At 48.3% G+C, this 21368-nt stretch overlaps 1 protein-coding gene across 2 annotated transcripts in view; it reads left to right on the top strand.

Moving 5' to 3' along the window:
• Nucleotides 1-858: 858 nt before the first annotated feature.
• Nucleotides 859-21368, top strand: part of TTLL6 (tubulin tyrosine ligase like 6) — a 39980-nt gene continuing 19470 nt past the window's right edge. The window contains exons 1-11 of one of the 2 annotated variants that reach the window (XM_072747417.1): nt 1793-2318; nt 3265-3383; nt 3521-3651; nt 5373-5529; nt 6710-6853; nt 7465-7550; nt 12874-13099; nt 14613-14788; nt 16915-17103; nt 17950-18127; nt 19021-19302. In XM_072747417.1, the coding sequence (XP_072603518.1) occupies nt 3363-3383; nt 3521-3651; nt 5373-5529; nt 6710-6853; nt 7465-7550; nt 12874-13099; nt 14613-14788; nt 16915-17103; nt 17950-18127; nt 19021-19302 (1590 nt within the window). In that variant the 5' untranslated portion in view covers nt 1793-2318; nt 3265-3362. Of the gene's footprint in view, nt 2319-3264; nt 3384-3520; nt 3652-5372; nt 5530-6709; nt 6854-7464; nt 7551-12873; nt 13100-14612; nt 14789-16914; nt 17104-17949; nt 18128-19020; nt 19303-21368 lie in introns of both variants that reach the window. The other variant, XM_072747418.1, reaches the window with a different exon arrangement.

Here is a 21368-nt window from a genome sequence, read left to right as displayed (position 1 = left end):
TGCTGGACCTTGTTATCGGTGTTTTACCATTTGGTGTTTGTTTTTGTGTACAATTGCATGGTGTGGGAGACACTAGCTTTTTCTGTGGTTGGGATCACTGAAGGTCTCCTATGGCCCTAGGCTTGAATTGTGTTAAGTCAGCTACCAATTGACCCCATGCTCCACAAGCTACCTTTGCATTCACCATCAGCAGCAGGTTGGGGGTGGGAGGTTCAGTGTAGTGTCAAAACAGTTAACAGACCTCCTCAGAGTCCCTCATCTGCACCCACTGGGACTAACTTCTTCTGTTGGGAAGGCTTAGGGCTTGGTTCTGAGGCTGTCTCCAGACACTCACTCATTTCACTAAGATTGTTTACCAGGTGGTGCCATGCATAGCATCTCAGCCTGCTCCTGCAAATCCCAGGAGGGCAAAACCAAAGCCTGGATTGGCTGAGTGAGTCCCTAAGGGCAGAGTCTCCAAGGGCAAAAGGTAGAATCAGTTCTCTCCCTGAGCCTGCACCAACCTTGGAGGTGGGGTGGCATTTTCTAAACTGCAATCCGTGCCTGGTCTCAGAGCGGGTCTACCACCCACATGAGCAAGGGAGGGGGTCCCCCTGCAGGCCGATACAAGTCACTGCTGCTCCCTCTGCTCTCTCCCCAGGGTGGGCAGGGATTTCCCCAGAGCCTCCTCCCAGGCTGGGGAGATGCTTCAGTGCCTGTCTTTGGAAGGTGAGGAAGGAGCCGACTCTGAAGTGCGAGAAGACAGTTCCCAAGACGATCTGAAAGAAATCATCACCCTGGCTTTCGTGAGCGAGGACACTGGGGTGCACGAGGGGCTTCAGAATGCCCAGCAGCAAGGCAAGAAGAAGAGGAAGAAAAAGAGGTTAGGACTGAAAGATAGGGAATGGGAGTCCACATTGTTGGGAGCAGAAGGGACCTGGAAGGGAGGGGGCCTTGGCCACTAATGAGAGGTTAAAGAGATGCTGTGTGCTCAAAATCACACCCCCGTTCAGGTGTATGGGAAGAACCAACCTGACGATCAGTTTTATAGAATCAGATAATGGTGTGTGTAATCTCCAACCACACCCTGTCCTAATCTTCATTCCTTTTTTTTTTAAGATTTTATTTATTAACTCGTGAGATGCACAGAGAGAGGCAGAGACACAGGCAGAGGGAGAAGCAGGCTCCCTGTGGGGAACCTGATGCAGGACTCGATCCCAGGACCCAGGGATCACGACCTGAGCCAAAGGCAGACACCCAACCACTGAACCACGCAGGTGTCCCACTAATCTTCATTCCATATGTGTTTAGAATGCTTTTTTTTTTTAAGATTTTATTTATTTATTCATGAAAGATACAGAGACAGAGAGAGGCAGAGACACAGGCAGAGGGAGAAGCAGGCTCCATGCAGGGAGCCCGATGCGGGACTCAATCCCGGGACTCCAGGATCACGCCCTGGGCCAAAGGCAGGTGCTAAACCACTGAGCCACCCAGGGATCCTCCCCCCCCCCCCCCCTTTATTTTAACTGTGTGGAGAAAGATAATTTAATTTCCTTGTTTTAAGGAAGTGCTTATTGTCCTGGGAACTTAGTACATTTTAAAGACAGTGAAGCTGATGCTGACTTCTTAGGATCTGCCTGTGGCTTCTGCCTTTTAGTTCCTACTTACTATTCTGTCAAACCTGGTTCCTTTTGGGGACAATGAGTTACTCCTCAGACTCATTGCTGTCTGAAAGTTTGTCCACTTTCTAACTCACAACTTCCTTTTGTGGGGGGCAAGAGTAGAGAGACCATGAAGTATTTGGCCCAAGAGATTTTCTTTTTCTTTTTTTTTTTTTTTAAGATTTTATTTATTTATTCATGAGAGACACAGACAGAGAGAGAGATAGAGACACAGGCAGAGAGAAGCAGGCTCCATGCAGGAAGCCTGATGCAGGACTTGATCCCTGGTCTCCAGGATCACACCCTGGCCCAAAAGATTTTCACTTCCTGTTCCTGATGGGCCGCTGGAGCAAAAGGATTGAAGAGGTGATGATATTCATATGGAGCTGAAGCAGAATTAGTTATGACCCCAATACAGAATTCCTACCCTGTGGACAGGGTACCAGTTGAGTCTGCCTTCTGCCTCTCTGCAACCCTTTGGATTTGTGTCTTCAGTTAGTGGGGTTCATCAAACCAGGATTAGTGTGGCAGAGTGGGTTTCATGCAGCCTCGCCCAGGACTGGATGCTTCTGGGTGTGGTCACTTGTTCTGGCAAGTGTGTCTGTCTCTGTCTTGCTTTCCTTTTTCTCTTTTCCAGATGATTGGTGATCGATCTCTCCACCTGCCGATATGAGAGCGGTGAGCACTTGCATTCAAGGGATCCATGATGGGGACCCAGTGGATTACCCCAAAGCGTTGGGAAGGGTCACTCTTGTATAATCTTGAGGATGAAAAGTGGGTGTCTTCACATCCCATTGTTTCCTTCATCTAGCTGGATTAACTATTTGAAGAAGTTGGAATCTCATTCCAAGAAAATATGGGTTTTGACCACAGTTGGTGTATATTTCAGCTCTCTGTAGTTCTCATATAGGGTTTTTTGGGAATCTGATTGTAGAGAAGGCAGTTGTTGCTCCTTGCTAGAGCATAGGTTAGAGATTAGCAGTCCACAGACTGAAGATGACCTACAGACCTACATTGTACTACAGAGCAGTGTTGTTATTATATGGATTTCAAATTAGAATGTTTTAGGCTAGTCCTGACTCCTCTGGGTCACTGAAGGCACTTCTGGTTTTCCAGGTCCTTGAAGGCATTTGAGTTTGTGTTGGAGTCAGCTCCCAGTTACTAATGCTAAGAGGGACAGGGGAAGAAGGCTGTGATAGCATATATGTGGTTTTGAAAATCATTGTATGCTTTTTTCTTTTTCTGTCAATTTATCTTCTAATTAAGCTTGGCTCTGGCTGATGTTAAGGTTAGGTTTATCTTCCCTGAACATTCTGTGCTTAGTATTTGGAGGAAAGCCAGAATTCTACTTCCTGGTAAGGGGAAGCAGCGCGGATAAAACATTCTTCCCAGATAACCTTCTGTGGGGTTCACTGGGTATTGGCTGTATGCCTCAATAGCTCTTCATGTTCCTTTCTTGGCAGTGGTGAGGTCAGGCTGGGCAAGATGGCTTCCAGGCCCAATAAGCTGAGGTGTCTCTCTTCAGCATGTGGTCTGAGAGCACCTAGAAACATAACCTCCCCACCCCACACTCCTCCCCCACTTCCTGGACTAACAGGCCTTTCTTTTTCCAACTCCATGGCAGTGCGTAGGGCTGCCCAGAGATATGGCCTTCGAGAGGGAGGGGAAACCAATGACTGGACTCTCTACTGGACGGACTACTCTGTGTCGCTGGAGAGGGTGATGGAAATGAAAAGTTACCAGGTATCTGGGCAGAGCCGGTCCTCCGTATAAGGGTGACATCTACCCAGTGGGTCCCTACTTTTTGGACTGTCCCCTGAGGGGATCTCCTGGGTACTCCCATGGCCCCTGTTGTTCATGAATTTTGCCTTCCTCTGCAGAAAATCAATCACTTCCCTGGGATGAGTGAAATCTGCCGCAAGGACTTGCTGGCCAGGAATATGAGCCGCATGTTAAAGATGTTCCCTAGGGATTTCCACTTTTTCCCTAGGACCTGGTGTCTTCCTGCTGAGTGAGTGCCTACCTGTGTTCCCTTCTATGCCACCCACCCCCAATTTACATTTCCCCCTTGCTCCTCATTCCCCAGTGCTACTTCCCTTCCCAGAGGATCTCCCATCTCTCTCTCTCCTTTTCAGGAAGAGGAGGGATAAAGGGTGTGTCCAAGGTTAAGAGAATACAAGGCTCTGCAATAAAAGAATCAGATGACATTTAGGGGCTGGGTGCCTTGGAACCCGTGCCTGCAGTTGGGATGAGAATTTGTTCTGACCCTGAAATCTGTTGATTTTGAACTTGTTCCAGCTTCTTAACTGTGCAGTTTCTGAATTTTTAAGGACTGTGAGCACTTCTGGAGGGAGTGAGATAATGGTTAGTGCCCAGATTAGGAGTAGGGAGGGACACCTGACCTCTGTTCCATGGCAGAAGCATGGATGGCAGCCAGCCTTTCCCTGTCTCCTGTCTTGCTTTATCCATCTTGAAACTGAGCATCCATTCTTTTTTTTTTTTTTTTATGATAGTCACAGAGAGAGGGAGAGAGAGGCAGAGACATGGGCAGAGGGAGAAGCAGGCTCCATGCACCGGGAGCCCGACGTGGGATTCGATCCCTGGTCTCCAGGATCGCGCCCTGGGCCAAAGGCAGGCGCTAAACCACTGCGCCACCCAGGGGTCCCCCCCCCTTTTTTTTTATTTAGAGCATCCATTCTTAGTATACAAAATGCTCTGGACCGTAGCACCAAGAAACAGAAGAAATGCGAGATGACATGATTGTCACCGGGGTACAGTCTGGTCTTTGGGATGAGGAGAGGGGGCGCAGAGAAGCATTGCCATTGGAATTATATTCACATGACAAGAATCCCACTCTGTCCTCTGCACTCACTGCTTTTCAAAACTAAGAGCTCCAGGATTCCCAGACTTCCTGAGCCTGGAAAGTTTTAGGACTTAATAGCAACTTAGAAGGAAACATACTTGCCTTCAGTCACCTCCAGATTTCATGGCCACTGAGGAACATTGCAGTGAAGTGACTTCTCCAGTGATCACGATGCAAATGAGTTCAAATGCAAAACAAGAAGTGGAGCAAGCCTGAGATCTAGAATGCATTAAAGTGGTTTCTTTCTTCTGAATATATTTTCTACAGAGTATATTCGAGGACAGTATTTGTGCTTTGATACTCTGGCTGGAGTGGGGGTGTTCCTGGGGAAGAGCTGCAGCCTGGAGTAGAGGAAGAGACTGGTGGATCCAAGGTCACAACACTTGTCAGGGCTTGTGCCCCACACAGAAGTCCATGTCTCCTGTCTGCAAACCTAGAAAGTCAAAGTACTTGGATCATAGCTACCTTCATGGGCCATGCAACATGTATCAGCACCTTGCCTGTCTGTTACGTAATTAACCACTGTACAAAACAGGTGTCATTATCCTCATTGTGTAGATAGTGGAATTGAGGCTTAAATAGGTTAAGTCCTTGCAGAGGGTCACACAGCTGGTAAGTGGTGTAGCCTGGGTTTAAATCCAGGCCTGAGTTCCCTCCAAAGCCCACCCTCTCTCCACCATGTATCCACGTGCATGGCTATTTCTCTTCTTGCCAGTTGACATGTCCGTCAACTCTGGGGCTTTGTCACATGAGATAGCTTTAGTGGTTTTTTGGTTTTTGGTGGTTTTTTAAAAATAAAGAGCTAGGCTTCCTTTTCACTGCTCCCTCCGCTAAAGGTGTATCTCATTCCCTCCCTGCTGCTCTGGTAGCTGGGGGGATTTGCAGAACTACAGCAGGTCAAGAAAAAATAAGACATACATTTGTAAGCCGGATTCGGGCTGCCAAGGGAGAGGTATATTCATCACCCGGACAGTGAAAGATATCAAGCCAGGCGAGGATAAGATCTGTCAGCTCTATATTTCAAAGGTACTTCTTCATCGTGGTCATTTATTTCTCGCTCATAGCAACCTCAGCTCTAGCTCCTCCGCACCAAGGGAAGTGAGGGAATGAGGCGGGGGGGTCGGGGTGTGTGCGTGTCAAAGCTGAGTCCGGCCTTCTGCCTTAAAAGTTGTCAGACCAAAAAAAAAAAAAAAAAGTTGTCAGACCAAGCCTTTTATTTTTTTCCCTAAAGATTTTATTTATCCATGAGAGATACAGAGAGAGAGAGAGGCAGAGACATAGGCAGAGGGAGAAGCAGGCTCCCTGTGGGGAGCCCTATGTGGGACTCGATCCCAGGACCTCAGGACTGTGACCTGAGCTGAAGGCAGAAGCTCAACCATTGAGCCACCCAGGTGTCCCCAGACCAGGCCTTCCAACCAGGGCTGTGACATGTGTCTGGGCCAGAGCATCCCTCACCCTTGTACCCTTGTAGCTGGTCTGGCCTTAGTAGGCTGGCCTGTCACCTCTAACAGATGACAGCTAGAGGGCACATTTGGTCTGTGGATGCTCCTTTTCATTTAGGAGAGGGTAATAGTCCTGGAGGGTTCATGGTAACCAGCCTTCCTCCATGGCTGGAGGTCAGAGGTCACAGTGGTATAGCTCACTGCAGGGAGGAACCCTCTAGAAGTATGTGTGGACTGGAAAGGATTGGCCAGCATTGCAGGAAACATTTTTGCAGAGCTGCCATGTAATACAGCCCTCGATGGTGACACATGTCCTTCATCACAGGACTTTTAATTTTTAAAAAAATATTTCTTCATTTGAGAGAGAGAGTACGCACACAAGCAAGGGGAGCAGCAAAGGGAAAGAGAGAAGCAGGCTCTCGCTGAGCAGAGACCCCAATGTGGGGCTCAATCCCAGGACCCCAGGATCATGACATGAGCCAAAGGCAGACACTTAACCAACTGAGCCACCCAGAGGCTCTATCACAGGACTTTTTAATGTTATTTTGTTTGGTTGCCAGGAGATCTCTGGGAGGAGGTTACTTGTGCTGCAGGAAACTGAGGCACGGTATAGTTTAGTGACTCCCATGGGTCAAGTCACCTTGTCCTCGTTCCCTACCCCAGCCCAGCCCTTACTCTGTAGTACCAAGACCAAGACAAGGCACTAATATTCAAGACTGAATCTCTCCTTGGAAGCTTACATGACTTCTCTTTCCTCCTCGTAGCCCTTTATTATTGATGGGTTCAAGTTTGACCTACGGATTTATGTTCTGATGACATCCTGTGACCCTCTCAGGATTTTTGCATACAAGGAAGGACTAGCACGCTTCGCCACCACCTCTTACTCCCACCCCAGCACAGACAACCTGGTGAGCTCAGTGGATGTGCCCTTCCCCCTCCTCCTTAGGGGGATGAAAAATCCCAGTTCATTCCACATTCTCAAGGCATTGCGGATATGGCTGTCATTTGCTGAACACTTACTATGTGCCAGATTGCAGATGTCCCTTTGTTTAGCCCTCTTAGAAGCCCTCAGAAATAGGGATTATAATTTCCATTTCACAAATGAGGAAATGAAAACTCAGTAAAAGAAACTTGTCCAAGGTCACAGAACTGGGAAGAGATGAGGCTGGGCCTCGTCATGGCCAGATCTGCCCTACCACAAAGCTAGTGCCCCAGATCTGTGGTATCTGAGGGGAGAAGGCCATGGGTCTCTCCCCCACCCATACCCTGCACCCTCTGATCTCCCAGGACTTCTGAAATCTCCCTCAGGCAGTGAACCACCCAAACTCAGGAGGAGCTAGACTCTCTCCTACCCCAGGTTGCAAGCTCCCACTTTACTGCCTCTGTTTCATCAATTGAAGTAAGCCCCAAGACTTCCCCTCCTCTCTTCATGCCGTGGGGGCTACACAGGAGGGCACAGAGAAAAAGCGGATGGCCTGCCCTTCCTCCTGACCTCACAGAATTGTGTCTCTTTCCCCAGGATGAGATCTGCATGCACCTGACTAATTATTCCATTAATAAGCACAGTTCCAATTTCATTCGAGACGCTCACGCTGGAAGTAAGAGGTAAGGAAGCTGCTTCACTTCTCTTTTCTTGCCCTGCCAGGCTCAGAGTTGCTGCCTAGGATTCTACCCAAACCCTGTCAGTCCCCAGCAGTGTTTCTATCTTGGGTCACATGGTCTCAGCAAATATTTCTTTGCCTCCTTAGTCTCTGCCCTCTGGCTGTTAATCATTAAAAGAAGGCTACATCGTAAACCCTAGGAGGTTGGGAGGAGGAGAGATAAACATGACCGTTTCCCCAGCAGGACACACACACACACACACACACACACCCCAAAACATATGCTTGTTACCCTGGGCATTTCTGACATTTCCAAACCAACGGATATTTATCGATTGCTAGTCAGCCAAGGGAGGTGGACATGCCAGGCAGTTGTTGGCCTGTGGCTTCCGGGGTGTTGCTCCAACAGAGATTCTTGAATGATAGGTCACGATGCCTGGTGTGGCCTGACCGAGAGGCTGGCTGGCTTTGAGATTCCCCAGGAGAGGGGGGAGATGGGAGGAATGCATGAGAGTCTTCCCAGTTATTACATGCATGTTATTGTCTAATCCTAATCCTGTCTCATCTGAGATGGATGGGGTTGAGTTGTAGGAAAAAGGGGGAGCTGAAAGAAATGAACACAGCCAGGCACAAGGGGAAGGGGAGGCAGTACTTATGGAGGCCTCCTGTGTGGTGAGGCCTGTGGAGGGGAGTCCGTGTGCATTGTTCCCCATTGCATCTTCACCACACCATGACAGGGGCGTTGTCATCTGCCCTTTGTAGGTGCAGAACAATGAGTTAGGTACCATCTCATTTTCTTTACAGACAAGGAAACTGAGTCTCTGAGAGGTTAAGCTGCCCAAGGTCACACAGCTGTAAATGTTAGAGCAGGATGAGAAAGTAGGTCTGTCGGGTTGCAAGGCGCATGCTCCGTCCCCTTGCAGCAGGCTTCAAAGGATGGATAAACACACAGTCTGTTTGGCTTCAAAGCATCAGAGAGACACGTGAAATTTCCCAACTCCCCTGGTGGCAGAGTGCCAAAAGGCAAATGGAAAATCACTAGCTGGCCTGCTTGAAGGGAAGTCTCCCCTGTGTCGGAGGGTGCCGGCACCCGTCTCGCCCGAAGCTCTCAGCTCCTCATCAGGCCCGTGGGCACCAGCTCAGCCTCCCATGCTGCTGCGGGCCGAGAGCCGGTGCTCGGTGAGGCCTAGCTTTCAGGCCCGGCTCCGACTCTTGCCAGCTAAGTAAGTCTAGGCAAGTCTCTTTGGCTTTCTGAGCCTCCACTTGGTGTGTACAATGAGGGCAGACCCTTCTGCTCTGCTCCCCTGGCCTCCACCCTGCCACCTCTCCCTAAGCACCAGGCTCATCCCTCACTATACCCTGACATCTGTTGCCTACAACTCAGCCTTTTCTTGCTCCTTGCTCCCACCCCAGAGTTCCAAAATGGTCCCCTTGCTCAACTTCCCCATCTCTGCCTCCTGGCCTACAGGATGGGGGGGTTTGGTGTCATCTTGGTTGTTGAATCTTGAAGGTTCCTCCTGCAGATGTCCCCGTGTCCCTTCTTTCCACCAGACCTAGGCCTTGCTTCAGCCTCAGACCTGATGTCTGCTCAGCCTCCTTGCTTTTCTCTCTAAATTCAGACTTCGACTTCTTGGTACCTCCATTTTCTCATCTCTGAAATGACAGGAAAGGGCAGCCCTGGTGGCTCAGTGGTTTAGCGCCGCCTTTGGCCGGGGGTGTGATCCTGGAGACCTGGGATCAAGTCCCGCATCAGGCTCCCTGCATGGAGCCTGCTTCTCCCTCTGCCTGTGTCTCTGCCTCTCTCTCTCTCTCTCTGTGTCTGTCGTAAATAAGTAAATAAATCTTTAAAAAATAAAATAACATAAATAAAATAAAATGACAGGAAAATATGAATTCTGGCTGGCCATCCTCAGATTTGCCACGAGGGACCTATTGAGATGATGTGTACGAATGGGCTTCAAAAACACTAACCCCCTTCCAGATGAATGTTGTTGTTATTTTGTATTCCATATCCAGTGGTCCCTGCTTATCCATGGTTTCAGCTACCTGCAGTTAAGTGAGTGTGGTGTCTCTCTCTCTCTCAAAATATCTTCCTTTACTGTACTGGCCCTCCTTATGATGATGATGTGAAATGATAAGATCCTACCTGATGAGGTAAATGAGGTGAATGATGTAGACATGTGACATTACTATTATGGATCTCTTTCTGGGCCTAATTTATAAACTAACCTTTATTATAGATGTGTATGTATAGGAGAAAAACAGTGCATGTAGAGTTTGGCACTATCCATGGGGCCAAGCGTCCTCTGTGCATAAGGGAGGACTTCTCTACTCATTACTTCCACAGCGATGGGGCTCCCAGGTACCTAGAGATTCAGGTTCAAACTCTTCTTCTCAATCTACTGTAATTTGACCAGACGCCACCATCCATTGTTACACTACTACACTGGTAGTCAGCATTGTTGGGGACTTGCTATCTGGCAGGCACTACTCTAGGAAACATACACACCTCAGCCCACTCACAACACTCACAACAACACTTGAAGGTAAGAATTATTATTATCAGCATGGCTTTGCGTATTAGGAAACAGGTGGTAGAACTGCAAGGAAAACTCCCGAGTCTCTACCCTTAACCACTGGGCCACGCCGTCTGTCTGTTCACTCTGTGGTGTCTGTTGGGACACTCTGTGGCTCACATTCCATATATGGGCCTTGTTCATTCCCACTTCTCCATCTTTGCTCAGCACCAACCAAAAACATGGGATAACATCCTTGAAGGTTCTTCTGGCTCACTGGGCTTCCATGTTGCCTCCCCTGATCTGGCTTTGGGTCCTGGTCCAGCCATATAGCCACTGTGAAGCCAGCCTTCTCTGTGAGTCTCTGCTCACTTAATCAGATGAGATCTGTCTCTGAGGACGAGCCTGTGGAATCCGAGTTAAACCACCCACAGCAACCTTCCCATCTCTGGACTCCCACTACCCTCTGGTCAACATCAACCATACCTCATGACCGCTCTTGGCTTGGTGCACACGTCTGTCACGTGTTCTCAATTGTGCTTAGCCTCCTTGAGGGTTAGAGTGGCACCCTGGCCTTCTAGGCACCTCCCATGTGCTGGGCAGAGTCCTTCTTTCCTCCTGTTCCTCCCTTTTCCTTTCACCTCTCCTGTTCTTCCCCTTCCTCCTCTTCTGAGGCGATCTGCTTCTCATTCTGACTACCTCACCTGCCCCAATTCCCTCATCCCCAGCTCGGCCAACTGCACCCCAGGTAAATCCCCCACCAGCCGTAAACTTAGCAGGAACAGTGAAGGGAAGACAGAACGACTGGAAATCTGGCAGGGCTCGGGGGCAGAGACCAGGTCCTCTTCATCTCTCAGGGCGCCTGGCACATAACTGGTGTGTTAAATTGAATTGGCTAACCACTGGGCATTATGAAATTATACAATAATATATATTCATTGTGATGTGCCTGAATCATCAAGAAGAGGTTATGTTATGATTTGCAGTGTCTGTTATAAGAAGGCAAGGAAGTATATAATCTATTTTGGGAAAATTTATTTCCCAATTAGGCAAATTAAACACATCTATTTTTGCACTTGAGTGGATTGGCTTCAAGCGATCTGGAAAATTCATTTATGTGCCACATATTATTCCCTGATAATGACAGGTAGAGGCAGTAGGCCTCTGAATTGAGTGGCCTTTACTAATCTGTCTTTATATAAATGCATCCTCGGTTGTTCCATATGTGTGTTGAACCCTCCCCAAATGGTCCTTAGGCTCCCCCATGACAGTGGGGGCTGTTTCTTGGGGTTCTCTCATTTCATGTGTACAGCAGTCCTTTAGCAAGTGTGCATTGGCTGGCCACCCCTGCTTCATCCTTTTTGGCTCTGCTGGCTGGGGTCCAGTGAGCTCTTTGTTTTTTTTTGTTTTTTGTTTTTTTAATTTTTATTTATTTATTATAGTCACACAGAGAGAGAGAGAGAGAGAGAGAGAGGCAGAGACATAGGCAGAGGGAGAAGCAGGCTTCATGCACCGGGAGCCCGACGTGGGATTCGATCCTGGGTCTCCAGGATCGCGCCCTGGGTCAAAGGCAGGCGCCAAACCGCTGCGCCACCCAGGGATCCCCCAGTGAGCTCTTTGAACTGCCTCATGAGCCACCCAGTGCTCATTACATCCTGCACCCTCCTTAATGTCTATCACACAATTACCCCCTCCTCCAGCCCCCTCCTCTCCAGCGACTGCCTCAGTTTGTTTCCTATAGTTAAGAGTCTCCTATGGTTTGTCTCTGTCCCTGATTTCATTTTATTTTATTTTTCCCTCCTGCCCCCAGGCTCTTCTGTTTTGTTTCTTGAATTCCACATATGGGTGAAATCATATGATAATCATCTTTCTCTGATTGACTTATTTTGCTTAGCATAATACCCTCTAGTTCCATCCACGTTGCTGCAAATGGCAAGATTTCATTTTTGATGGCTGAGTAATATTCCATTATATATATATCTTTTTAAAAATATATATATATCTTATATATATATATATATCTTTTTAAAAAATTTTATTTATTTATTCATGAGAGACAGATAGAGGGTCAGAGACATAGGCAGAGGGAGAATCAGGCTCCCTGCTGAGCAGGAGGCCTGATGTGAGACTCGATCCCAGGACCCCAGGATCATGTCCTGAGCCAAAGGCAGATGCTCAACCACTGAGCCACCCAGGCACCCCTATACCACATCTCATTTATCTGAAATCAGGACCATCTTGATTTACCTGGACAGTTGTTAACCCCATCTTTTGACATGCCCTGGGGCTGCCTTTTCTTTGTGGAAGTCCTAAAGCAAAGTTTCTGTGACTTTGGGGGTCCCCAGAATCCCGTCAGATGGCTGGGGTAGGACTCAGGTGTAGCTGTTCTTAAAAGTGTTTCTAATGAACACCAAAGGCTGAGAAACCATTTGCCATCAAAGCAAAACCATGATGTAGGGTTTTTGTCTTTGTTTTTGTTTTTAATTCACCCATTAAGCTTTCTACCCAGAATACCCAGTCCCTGCCCCAGCCTAGTGGGTGTTTTCTGGGTCACAGTGAAAGTACCAAAAGCCAAGTCTTATGCATCATTATACCAGCACCCACTTTCAGACAGTAGAGGCTTGTGACTCTGTGGTTCCTGCAGGTCCTTCCTGGGCTGACATAGCCCTGTTGTCTCCCTGGGTTCCAGTTGTCTGTCCCCATTACCTTTGGGGACTTAACTTCTCCAGAATCTTCTGGTTCCCAGCATGAGATGGCCTTAGATGACCAGAGGTGGGCTGCTTTGCCTCATAGCCTGCAGTTTCCTTCCAGGAAGCTCTCCACCTTTAACATGTACATGGAGAACCATGGCTACAACACAGAGCAGATCTGGAGAGATATTGAGGATGTCATCATCAAGACGATCATCTCCGCCCACCCCATCATCAAGCATAACTACCACACCTGCTTCCCCAACCACACACTCAACAGCGCCTGCTTTGAAATCCTGGGCTTTGACATCTTGTTGGACCACAAACTCAAGCCATGGCTGCTGGAGGTAGAGGGGTCAGGGTGAGGGGTAAAAATCGGACACTGTTACTGGGGTCAGCCAGGGTCAGGCTCATCCCTTCATCCCTGGCTCAGTCAGGTCATTTTCATCAACTTCCTGGCCAGGCCCTGTGCCTGCTGCCCCAGGCTTCTCCCTTAGCTGAGAAGTGGCCACCAGAGGGGGGTAGATGGCTGGGAATTAGAGAATTCTTTATGCCTCCTTGAGGTCCACCCAGACCTGAAAACTTGGATCTCAGGCACAGAAAGACTCTAAAGACAGCTCTATTTTTTGTAACAAAAATCATCTCCCAGAAAGGGGGTATTCTTCATCAAAGCTTAGTTGATGTTAAGATCAGAGAGGAGCTGCCAAGCTTGGCTCTCAGGAGCTTGGGCCACTGAGTGCCCAGCACCAATGGAAAGTGGCCTGGAGTCTGTGGCCCAGGGCACAGATGAGGAGCCATGCAGTGAGTTTCCTGCCTCCCCCAGACCCATGGCAGGGTAGATGAAGGATAAAGAAAAGCATCTGGCTCTCTCTCTCTCTTCCCAATTAGACTGGTGCTCAGCAGCCCTCAAGGGGCCCTTCAGGATCCATTATAAGGAGGTGAGGGTGTGGGAAGCGAGGTGCCAAGTCAGAGGTGCTAGGGCCGGTTGGTACATGGTCAGAGTCAGCCTTCAGGAGGCAGAGCCAGAATTATGGGTCCCATTCCTGGGGCCTTGCCTTTCCTCCATTCCCAGCCCCTGTTCCCAGGTATAGGTGAGAAGGAGAATATGGGTGTTTGGAGCTCTTTTTAAAAAAATTTTTAAAAATTTAATTTACTTATTCATGAGAGATACAGAGAGAGGCAGAGGCACAGGCAGAGGGAGAAGCAGGCTCCTCACAGGAAGCCCGGGTTCTGTGATCCCGGAACCCCAGGATCACGACCTGAACTAAAGGCAGATGCTCAACCACTGAGCCACCCAGGTGCCCCGGGTGTTTGGAGCTCTTACACAAAGAGCGGAATTGGCCACCAGGCACAGGCCTTCAGAAACTGCTAGAAATCTTCTTATGTTACATAGTGCATACGGACTTTACTGTGAGCAGGACTAAGTCCTCTCCCTCCTCCCACCTGCCTCCCCCTCAGTCCTGGTGAGGGTCCTGAATGCATCAGTCTGGTTTCTTTCCCATGTCCCAGCCTGACCCTTTGGATTGCCCCCTTCCATCTGCTCTATGGCGTGCTGTGTATGTGAGAAAGCACACCCAAGCACACCCACCAGGTGGAGGGGAGACAAAAGACAGGGCACCCCGATGCTTCTCAAGAGGAAAAGATTGAAATCAAACTGGTTAAAGTAGAGGAGATTCTGCTTCCTTCTCTCCTCACTGTGGCTCTGGTGCAGACTCCCTCTCCCCATCTCTGCCACACCTGCTCCTCTGGTAGCCAGGGCCTCACACTGGCCTTAGGTGGCTCCAGGGAGGTGGTGTTTTGGCCTTGCTCCGTGCTTCTGCTCTGAACAGCCCAACCCCCTGACACCCCTGCTGCACACAGGTCAACCACTCTCCGAGCTTCTCCACTGACTCCTGGCTGGATAAAGAGGTGAAAGACAGTCTGCTCTATGACACCTTGGTTCTGATCAACCTGGGAAGCTGTGACAAAAAGAAAGTCTTGGAGGAAGAGAGACAACGGGGACGATTCCTACAGCAATGTCGTTCTCGGGAGATCAGGTACAAAGATGCCCCAGCACCCAGGGGACCCCATTCTCTATGACTTCCCTGCTCCCAGTAAGACTGGCCTGTCCTGGTCCTCGACAACCTACTAGTTATATGGCCTTTATGTCACTTCTCTGAGCTTCAGTGTTCTTTCTGTCAAATGGAGCTAATAACCTCTAAGGTGGAATTGAATGAAATAATGTATAATCAAAGGTTTGTCACAGTGCCTGACACTATAGTGTGTGTTAGAGATGGTGAAAGGGATTGCCTGGGCAAAATGAGTGAAGAAGGTTAAGATACAAACTTCTAGTTACAAAATAAATAAGTCATAGGGAGGTAATGTTGGTGACTATAGTTGGTAAGATTGTATTGCATATTTGAAAGTTGCTACGACCTTAAGAGTTCTCATCAGAAGAAAAAAATTTTGTTAATGATGTATGGTTACAGAGGTTAAATATACTTGCTGTGGTGGTCATTTCACAGTACATACAAATAGTGAATCGTGATGCATGCCCAAGAAACTGACAGAGCATTATACGTCTATTATACTTCGATAAAAAAAAAACAATTAAATTTTTAAAAACACTCTTGCTTGGAGTTGGTAGGGCAGGGAGTCAGTTCTAACAAATGATAATCCTATTTGAAAATTAGTTTATATTTGCAGAATGTGGCAAAGTTTGGATAGTTTTACTGTGAGCATTTTTTTTGTACCTAAAAATAGGAGATTAAGTTATAGACAGAACTATGTATCATGGATATGAGTTATTAATATAATATGAAGATTCAGGGATTACCAATCAAAAAATAAAGCCATTGCTTTATTTTTACAGAAAGACACATTTGTCAGGGATCCCTGGGTAGCCCAGTGGTTCAGCGCCTGCCTTTGGCCCAGGGCGTGATCCTGGAGTCCTGGGATCGAGTCCTGCGTCAGGCTTCCTGCATGGGGCCTGCTTCTCCCTCTGCCTGTGTCTCTCTCTCTGTGTCTCTCATGAATAAATAAATAAAATCTTAACAACAACAACAACAACAACAACTAGGCCATGAATAAAAAAAAAAAAATCCCTTAAAAAAAAAAAAGACACATTTGTCTGACCTACCTCATGTTACTGGGTTGGTAGGATCTATGTCCCCTGCTTCCTGCATGGCAGCATTTGCCTTTAAACAGAGGCCTCCATTCTGTGGAGTGATTCTAGTGTCTGAAGACTTGGAACCTGGTCAAAGAGATGCCTTTGTTGCTTGTCAGGTCCCACAGCAGCCCCCAGGTCCCCATGAGCAGAGCCTGCTGATTCTTGGTTGTCAGCTTCTAGAACTGGGAGCAACAGCATCTATGTTCAGATGGCACTGTGTTTCTCAGAGCACTTTTGCAGGTGCCCTGTCTTCCCTATGAGGAGGGTGGTGGATAGGTAGTGGGGGTGTTGCATTGGTCCTGTTGTTGGAGCTAAGGAGACCAGGCTTCTGGAAGGGGAGCTTACATGTGCAAGATCCCCTTGCTGGGAGGTGGCAGGCCTAGTGCCAGAGCACAGTGAGTAGTGTTCCTTGGGATTCCAGGATGCCTTCCACTTTGCCAGCACTCTAATTTTCTGAAGGAGGAGGCAACATCAGGGAGGAGCTGGGCCCTGCCCTGGATCATTCTCTGTCATGACTTGGCCCTGGGTAGCTCAGTGCTCTCAGTTTCCCTGCTATAAAAGGGGCTTATCATTCCTTCCCCCTGTGACCTCCACCTCCCCGAGGGGCTGTGAGGGAGAATGAGATCATCATAGCTCATAAAAGCTCATCCAAGAAGCCCTCAAATTTAGTAAAATGCAAGCTGCTGATCTCCAGAGGAGGGTTATAAGGCCTGTGAATGGGGAGGTGGCGACAGAACTGAGCCAAGGGGAAATGGATTTTTGTATGAGGAGAGAATTTGGTGAGCTGTCAGAAAGACTGTTTCTAACCAGCTTGCAGTGCCTCATGATGCTGGCTGCCCTGAGAGGGCTAGTTTCTCCTTTTAGGGAAACACAAGTTTATTTAGCAAAAACAGGTGGACCACTATTGTGTGCAAGGCCTCTGCCGGGCCCCACATGGCATCCAGCTTGGCACATCCCTTCCAAGCTTTGCCCTGAGAAAAATCTACAGCAGCCCTGTGTTCTGTTCCACCACAGGATAGAGGAAGTCAAAGGTTTCCAGGCCATTCGGTTGGAGAAAATGGAGAAGTACGAGATGGAAAACTGTGGGGGGTTCCGTCTGATTTATCCTACTCTGAATTCGGAGAAGTATGACAAGTTTTTCCAGGATAACAACTCCCTCTTCCAGAATACTGTTACCTCCAGGGCTCGGGAGGTGTATGCCCGGTAGGAAAGCCCTGGGTGAAGTGGGTGGGTGTTGGGGTCCGTTGGGTGGTGCTTGACTTCTGGGTGACCAGCCTGGGATGGTCAAGAGGGTCTTATGAGCTTCAATCCCCAACCTAGAAGTTGCCAGGGGAACATTTGCTTTAGTCTCATGAGGATCAGGAATCATAAGATTCCTTGGTGAGGGGGTGTTGATGTGTAGCTGTTTTTAGAAACTCGACCCCTGAGACAGGTACCCTCACCCTTCTCCAGAATTCCCAGCCCCTGAGAGCTACCTCCTGGATTCACATAGGCATGAAATCTAAGAGCTGGAAGGGACTCATCCTGTCCAGTCCAATCCCTACCCATCACCTCATGTTATAGACTGGGAAGTCAGAGCGCAGAAAGGGTCATATGGCAGGTGATGATCCCTGTCTCCTGACCCATGTGACTGTGTTATTTACACTGTATCATTGGCCAGAGAGGCCCAGGTATAAAATGGTCCAATGTGGGGGCCTCGGTCCGGCAACCAACCCAGACCCTCTTCCCAGCACCTTCCATGTGTGGCATTTGGCCAGCTGGGAAGTGAGGAGAGAGAGAAGGTAGTGGAGCTGGGTAGTGCTGCTGACTTTGCATCTCTCCTTGGATGCTATTCCTCAGACTGGAAATGGTATGATGAGAGAAATGACTCCCCCTCCCCACCTCCTGCTCTGTGCCCCACAACCATTTGTGCAGACTGGACACACTGAGGGAAGGCATGTGGAACACCGCACTCTTTGCCAAGCATCATCCACCCACCCCTTGGAGAGAGCACCCACATTTGCAACCCATCCCCTAACTTCCATAACACTCCCCATTCCTCTTGGACAGGCAACTGATCCAGAACCTGAGGCTAAAGCAGGAGAAAAAATCCTTCCAAGTTGGGAAAGAGAAGAAGGTGGAGATGCAGGGGGAGTCGGCAGGCGAGCAAGTGAGAGGCAAGAGCATGAAGAGCTGCCAACAGAAACCACAGCAGAAATACAAGGACACCACCCTCACCTCCAAACAAGTAAACCTGGCTGGGAGGGGAACATGTGTGGCCAGCACCCTTCCCCGCCTGGGGCCGATCTGTGGGGGGGTGCCGAGGAGATCACTGCTCAGAGCCCTGACACACTGAAGGAACGAGGCTGCGCAGAGGGCTGGGCCACAGGAGGGGAGCCTGGAGATCACCAGGAGCCTGGCACCCTTCAGAGAACTCTCACCCTCTTTGTGTCCCTCGGTAGGAGTAAAAGCCAATCCCTATGTAGGGAGTGGGCACCGAGACTGCTTGTACTCATGGGTCCCAACTCCAGTTTGAGTTGGGATGCTCCCCTCTGGCAGGCCAGGGGCACAGCTGAGAGAGGGGGCCACAGAGACGGGCTGCAGGGAGCTGGGACCCTCACCATCACCTGGGGTGACTGACCATAGCTGGCTCCCACCAGCCTGCTCTCTGTTCAAAGTGGGGACTGGCCCTGTACCGTGGGCCAGCTATTCAGTTGTCCCACAATCCAAATCTTTGGATGGCCCCTGTCTGCTTCCCCGTCTCTTTGGGCTCAGTGGAAAGACCCAGATGGCTTTGTGGTCAATTACCTTTTTCTCAAACACTCACCAGAAGGGACAGGGTTAGAGCAGGATATTTTTGGCTTCTTGTATTTTATAACTTTGTGAGGGTCATAGGCCTTTTGAGAAACTGATAAAAAGCTATGGACTCTCTTGCCATAAACTATACAAAGATACAGTTTTAAAACTGCAGTTCTAAGTGGTTCAAGGACCCCGTGAAACCATCTGTGAGCCTTCAGGGAGTCCCTACACCCCAGGATAAGAACCTCTTCTTCTTCTCCTTGGCACCTACCCTTGGTGCAAGTGAAACTGGAAGTGGACAGAGCTGGGTTCCCATGGGCTGTCTGGTTTCCTTCTTCCCAGTATCTCCAGCCATCGACATTAGTGTGCTGCACCCCTGACTTGCTCTTGAATGTCAGAGATGCAAAGAAAAATGAGACGGACAGCAGCCTCGAGCAGGAAACCCCCACCAAAGAGGCCAGCCCTGCTCCCTGCGAGCCGGTATCTGCAAGGCGGTATACCTCTGTACCCGACCTGAGGCACTCGAGCCTTCTCTGCGGCCCGGGGCTGGAGCTCAGCAAACCCATCTCCAGGATCAAGGAGGTCAAGTCTGCCTCTGCAGTGAACATACTCACCCACACTGTGGTGAGTAGAGCGGTCTACCTCCCCACAGGGCTAACCTCGGGGGCCAATGGCTTACTTTCTGGTCCCTTTTCCACTCCTGACTTGCTGTCTCCCTTTAGGTAAGCCGCTCGAGCCCCAATTTCCCCACCTGTGGAACCCAAGTTGTGGAATAGCATACCAGCTAGGAGAATGCACCCATACTTTTAGGGCTCTTCGAATGGCCATCTTCTGCACCCCATCTTTAGTCCCATTTCCACCTGCTGTGTTAGCTTCCTGTGGCTACTGGAGCAGCTAGCTCACCACAGACTTGGGGGCTGAAAGCACAAGTTTATTCTTTCACAGTTCTGGAGGCTAGAAGTCTGAAAACAAGGTGTTGGCAGGGCATCTGAAGGCCCTAGAGGGAGGATCCTTCCTTGCTTCTGGCTAGATTCTGGTGGTTGCCAGCAATCCTTGCTGTTCCTTGACTTGCAGCAGCATGACTTCAACCTCTACCTCTGTTGTCTTGTCACACAGACTCCCTCCTTGAGTTTTTCCTCTATATATCCTCATGTGGCCTTCGTGTAAGGACACCAGGCATTGGATTTAGGGCCCACCCTAATCCTGTATGACTTCACTTTAATTTGACTGATTATATCTACAAAGACTCTATTTACAAATAAGGTCACCTTCTGAGCACTTGTGGCACTGTTGGTACATCACTTAAACAGTGTTTTCAAACTCCGTTTGTGTATGGACATCTTTTGAAGGAAAGAAAACTCTTCCAGATCCCCATGGCAGACCTAAATAATTTTTATAGATATATACAAGCATAAAACCAGATTTATAAAATCTTTATGTTTACAACTCTCATACAACTATGAAACTATGAAATCAAAATAAACATCACCAATGAAAATAAACATCAAAAATATTATATTGAATGTGACAGTTGATTTTTTTTTTTTTTTTGCAGAAACTATGTTGCCACATAAATGTGGTACTCACGGTTCTAGAATAGGTCCCTCTGTGTTTACTGTAGTCATCCCACCAAAAGCTATATGATGTCTGTATTGTAAGAACTAGAAACTCTTCAGCATTGTTGGGCCTTTGCTGGGTCCAAGTGCAATCTAGAGGAGTGCAGTGTGTTTCAAGTTTCTAACCATATCCCACAGTAGAAATCTGTTTTATTTCATCCATCTGTATACACACACTGGAAAAAAATTTTTAGAACAATGATTAGCAATACCACCCATGGTGACTCTTTTCATGTTTATTCTATTCTGTTCTATTCTTAAAAAAAAAAAAAAACAGTTACAACCCACTAAATTAATTTCGTGACTGGTTAATACATTTACAACCACAGTTCGAGAAACACCTTTAAGAAGGTAGGCTTTGGAGCTTCATGACATTGTATGTCACAGACATGACACAAAAGCACAGGCAACAAAAGCAGGGCTGCCTGGCTGGCTCAATCAGAAGAGTGTGTGGCTCTTGATCTTGGGGCTATGAGTTCAAGCCCCATCATGCAGGTAGAGATTACTTAAGTAAATATATAAACAAACAAACAAAAAGCAAAAATAGATAAATGGGACTATATCAAACTTGAACAATCAACAGAGTTAAAAGGCAACCTGTGAAATGGCAGGAAATATTTTCAAACGGTGTATCTGATAAGGGGTTCATATCCAGAAAATATAAAGGACCGTTACAACTCATAACAAAGATAATCTGAAAAAAAAAACTCACAAAGATAATCTGATTTTGAAATGGCCAAAATATTTATGGGTGGCCCAGTTGGTTGAGTTCTTGGTTCTTGGTTTCAGCTCAGGCTGTGATCTTGGGGTTGTGGGGTCAAGCTCCTCCATTCGGCTCCACACTCAGTGCGAAGTCTGCTTGAGATTTTCTCTCCCTCTCTCTCTCCCTCTGCCCTTCCCCCTACCCTTTTCTGGAATCAATCAATCAATCAATCAATCTTTAAAAAAGAAATGAGGGGCACTTGGGTGACTCAGCCAGTTAAGCTTCTGACTCTTAGTGGTGATCTCAGGGGTCATGGAATCAAGCCCCACGTCAGGCTTCCTACTCAGCGAGGAGTCTTCTTGGAAGATTCT

The sequence above is a fragment of the Vulpes vulpes genome, chromosome 2 (genome assembly GCF_048418805.1).
Source record: "Vulpes vulpes isolate BD-2025 chromosome 2, VulVul3, whole genome shotgun sequence".
In the NCBI taxonomy this organism is placed as follows: Eukaryota; Metazoa; Chordata; class Mammalia; order Carnivora; family Canidae; genus Vulpes; species Vulpes vulpes.
Note: the sequence above shows the minus strand (reverse complement) of the source record. Positions and strands in the feature narration are given on the sequence as shown.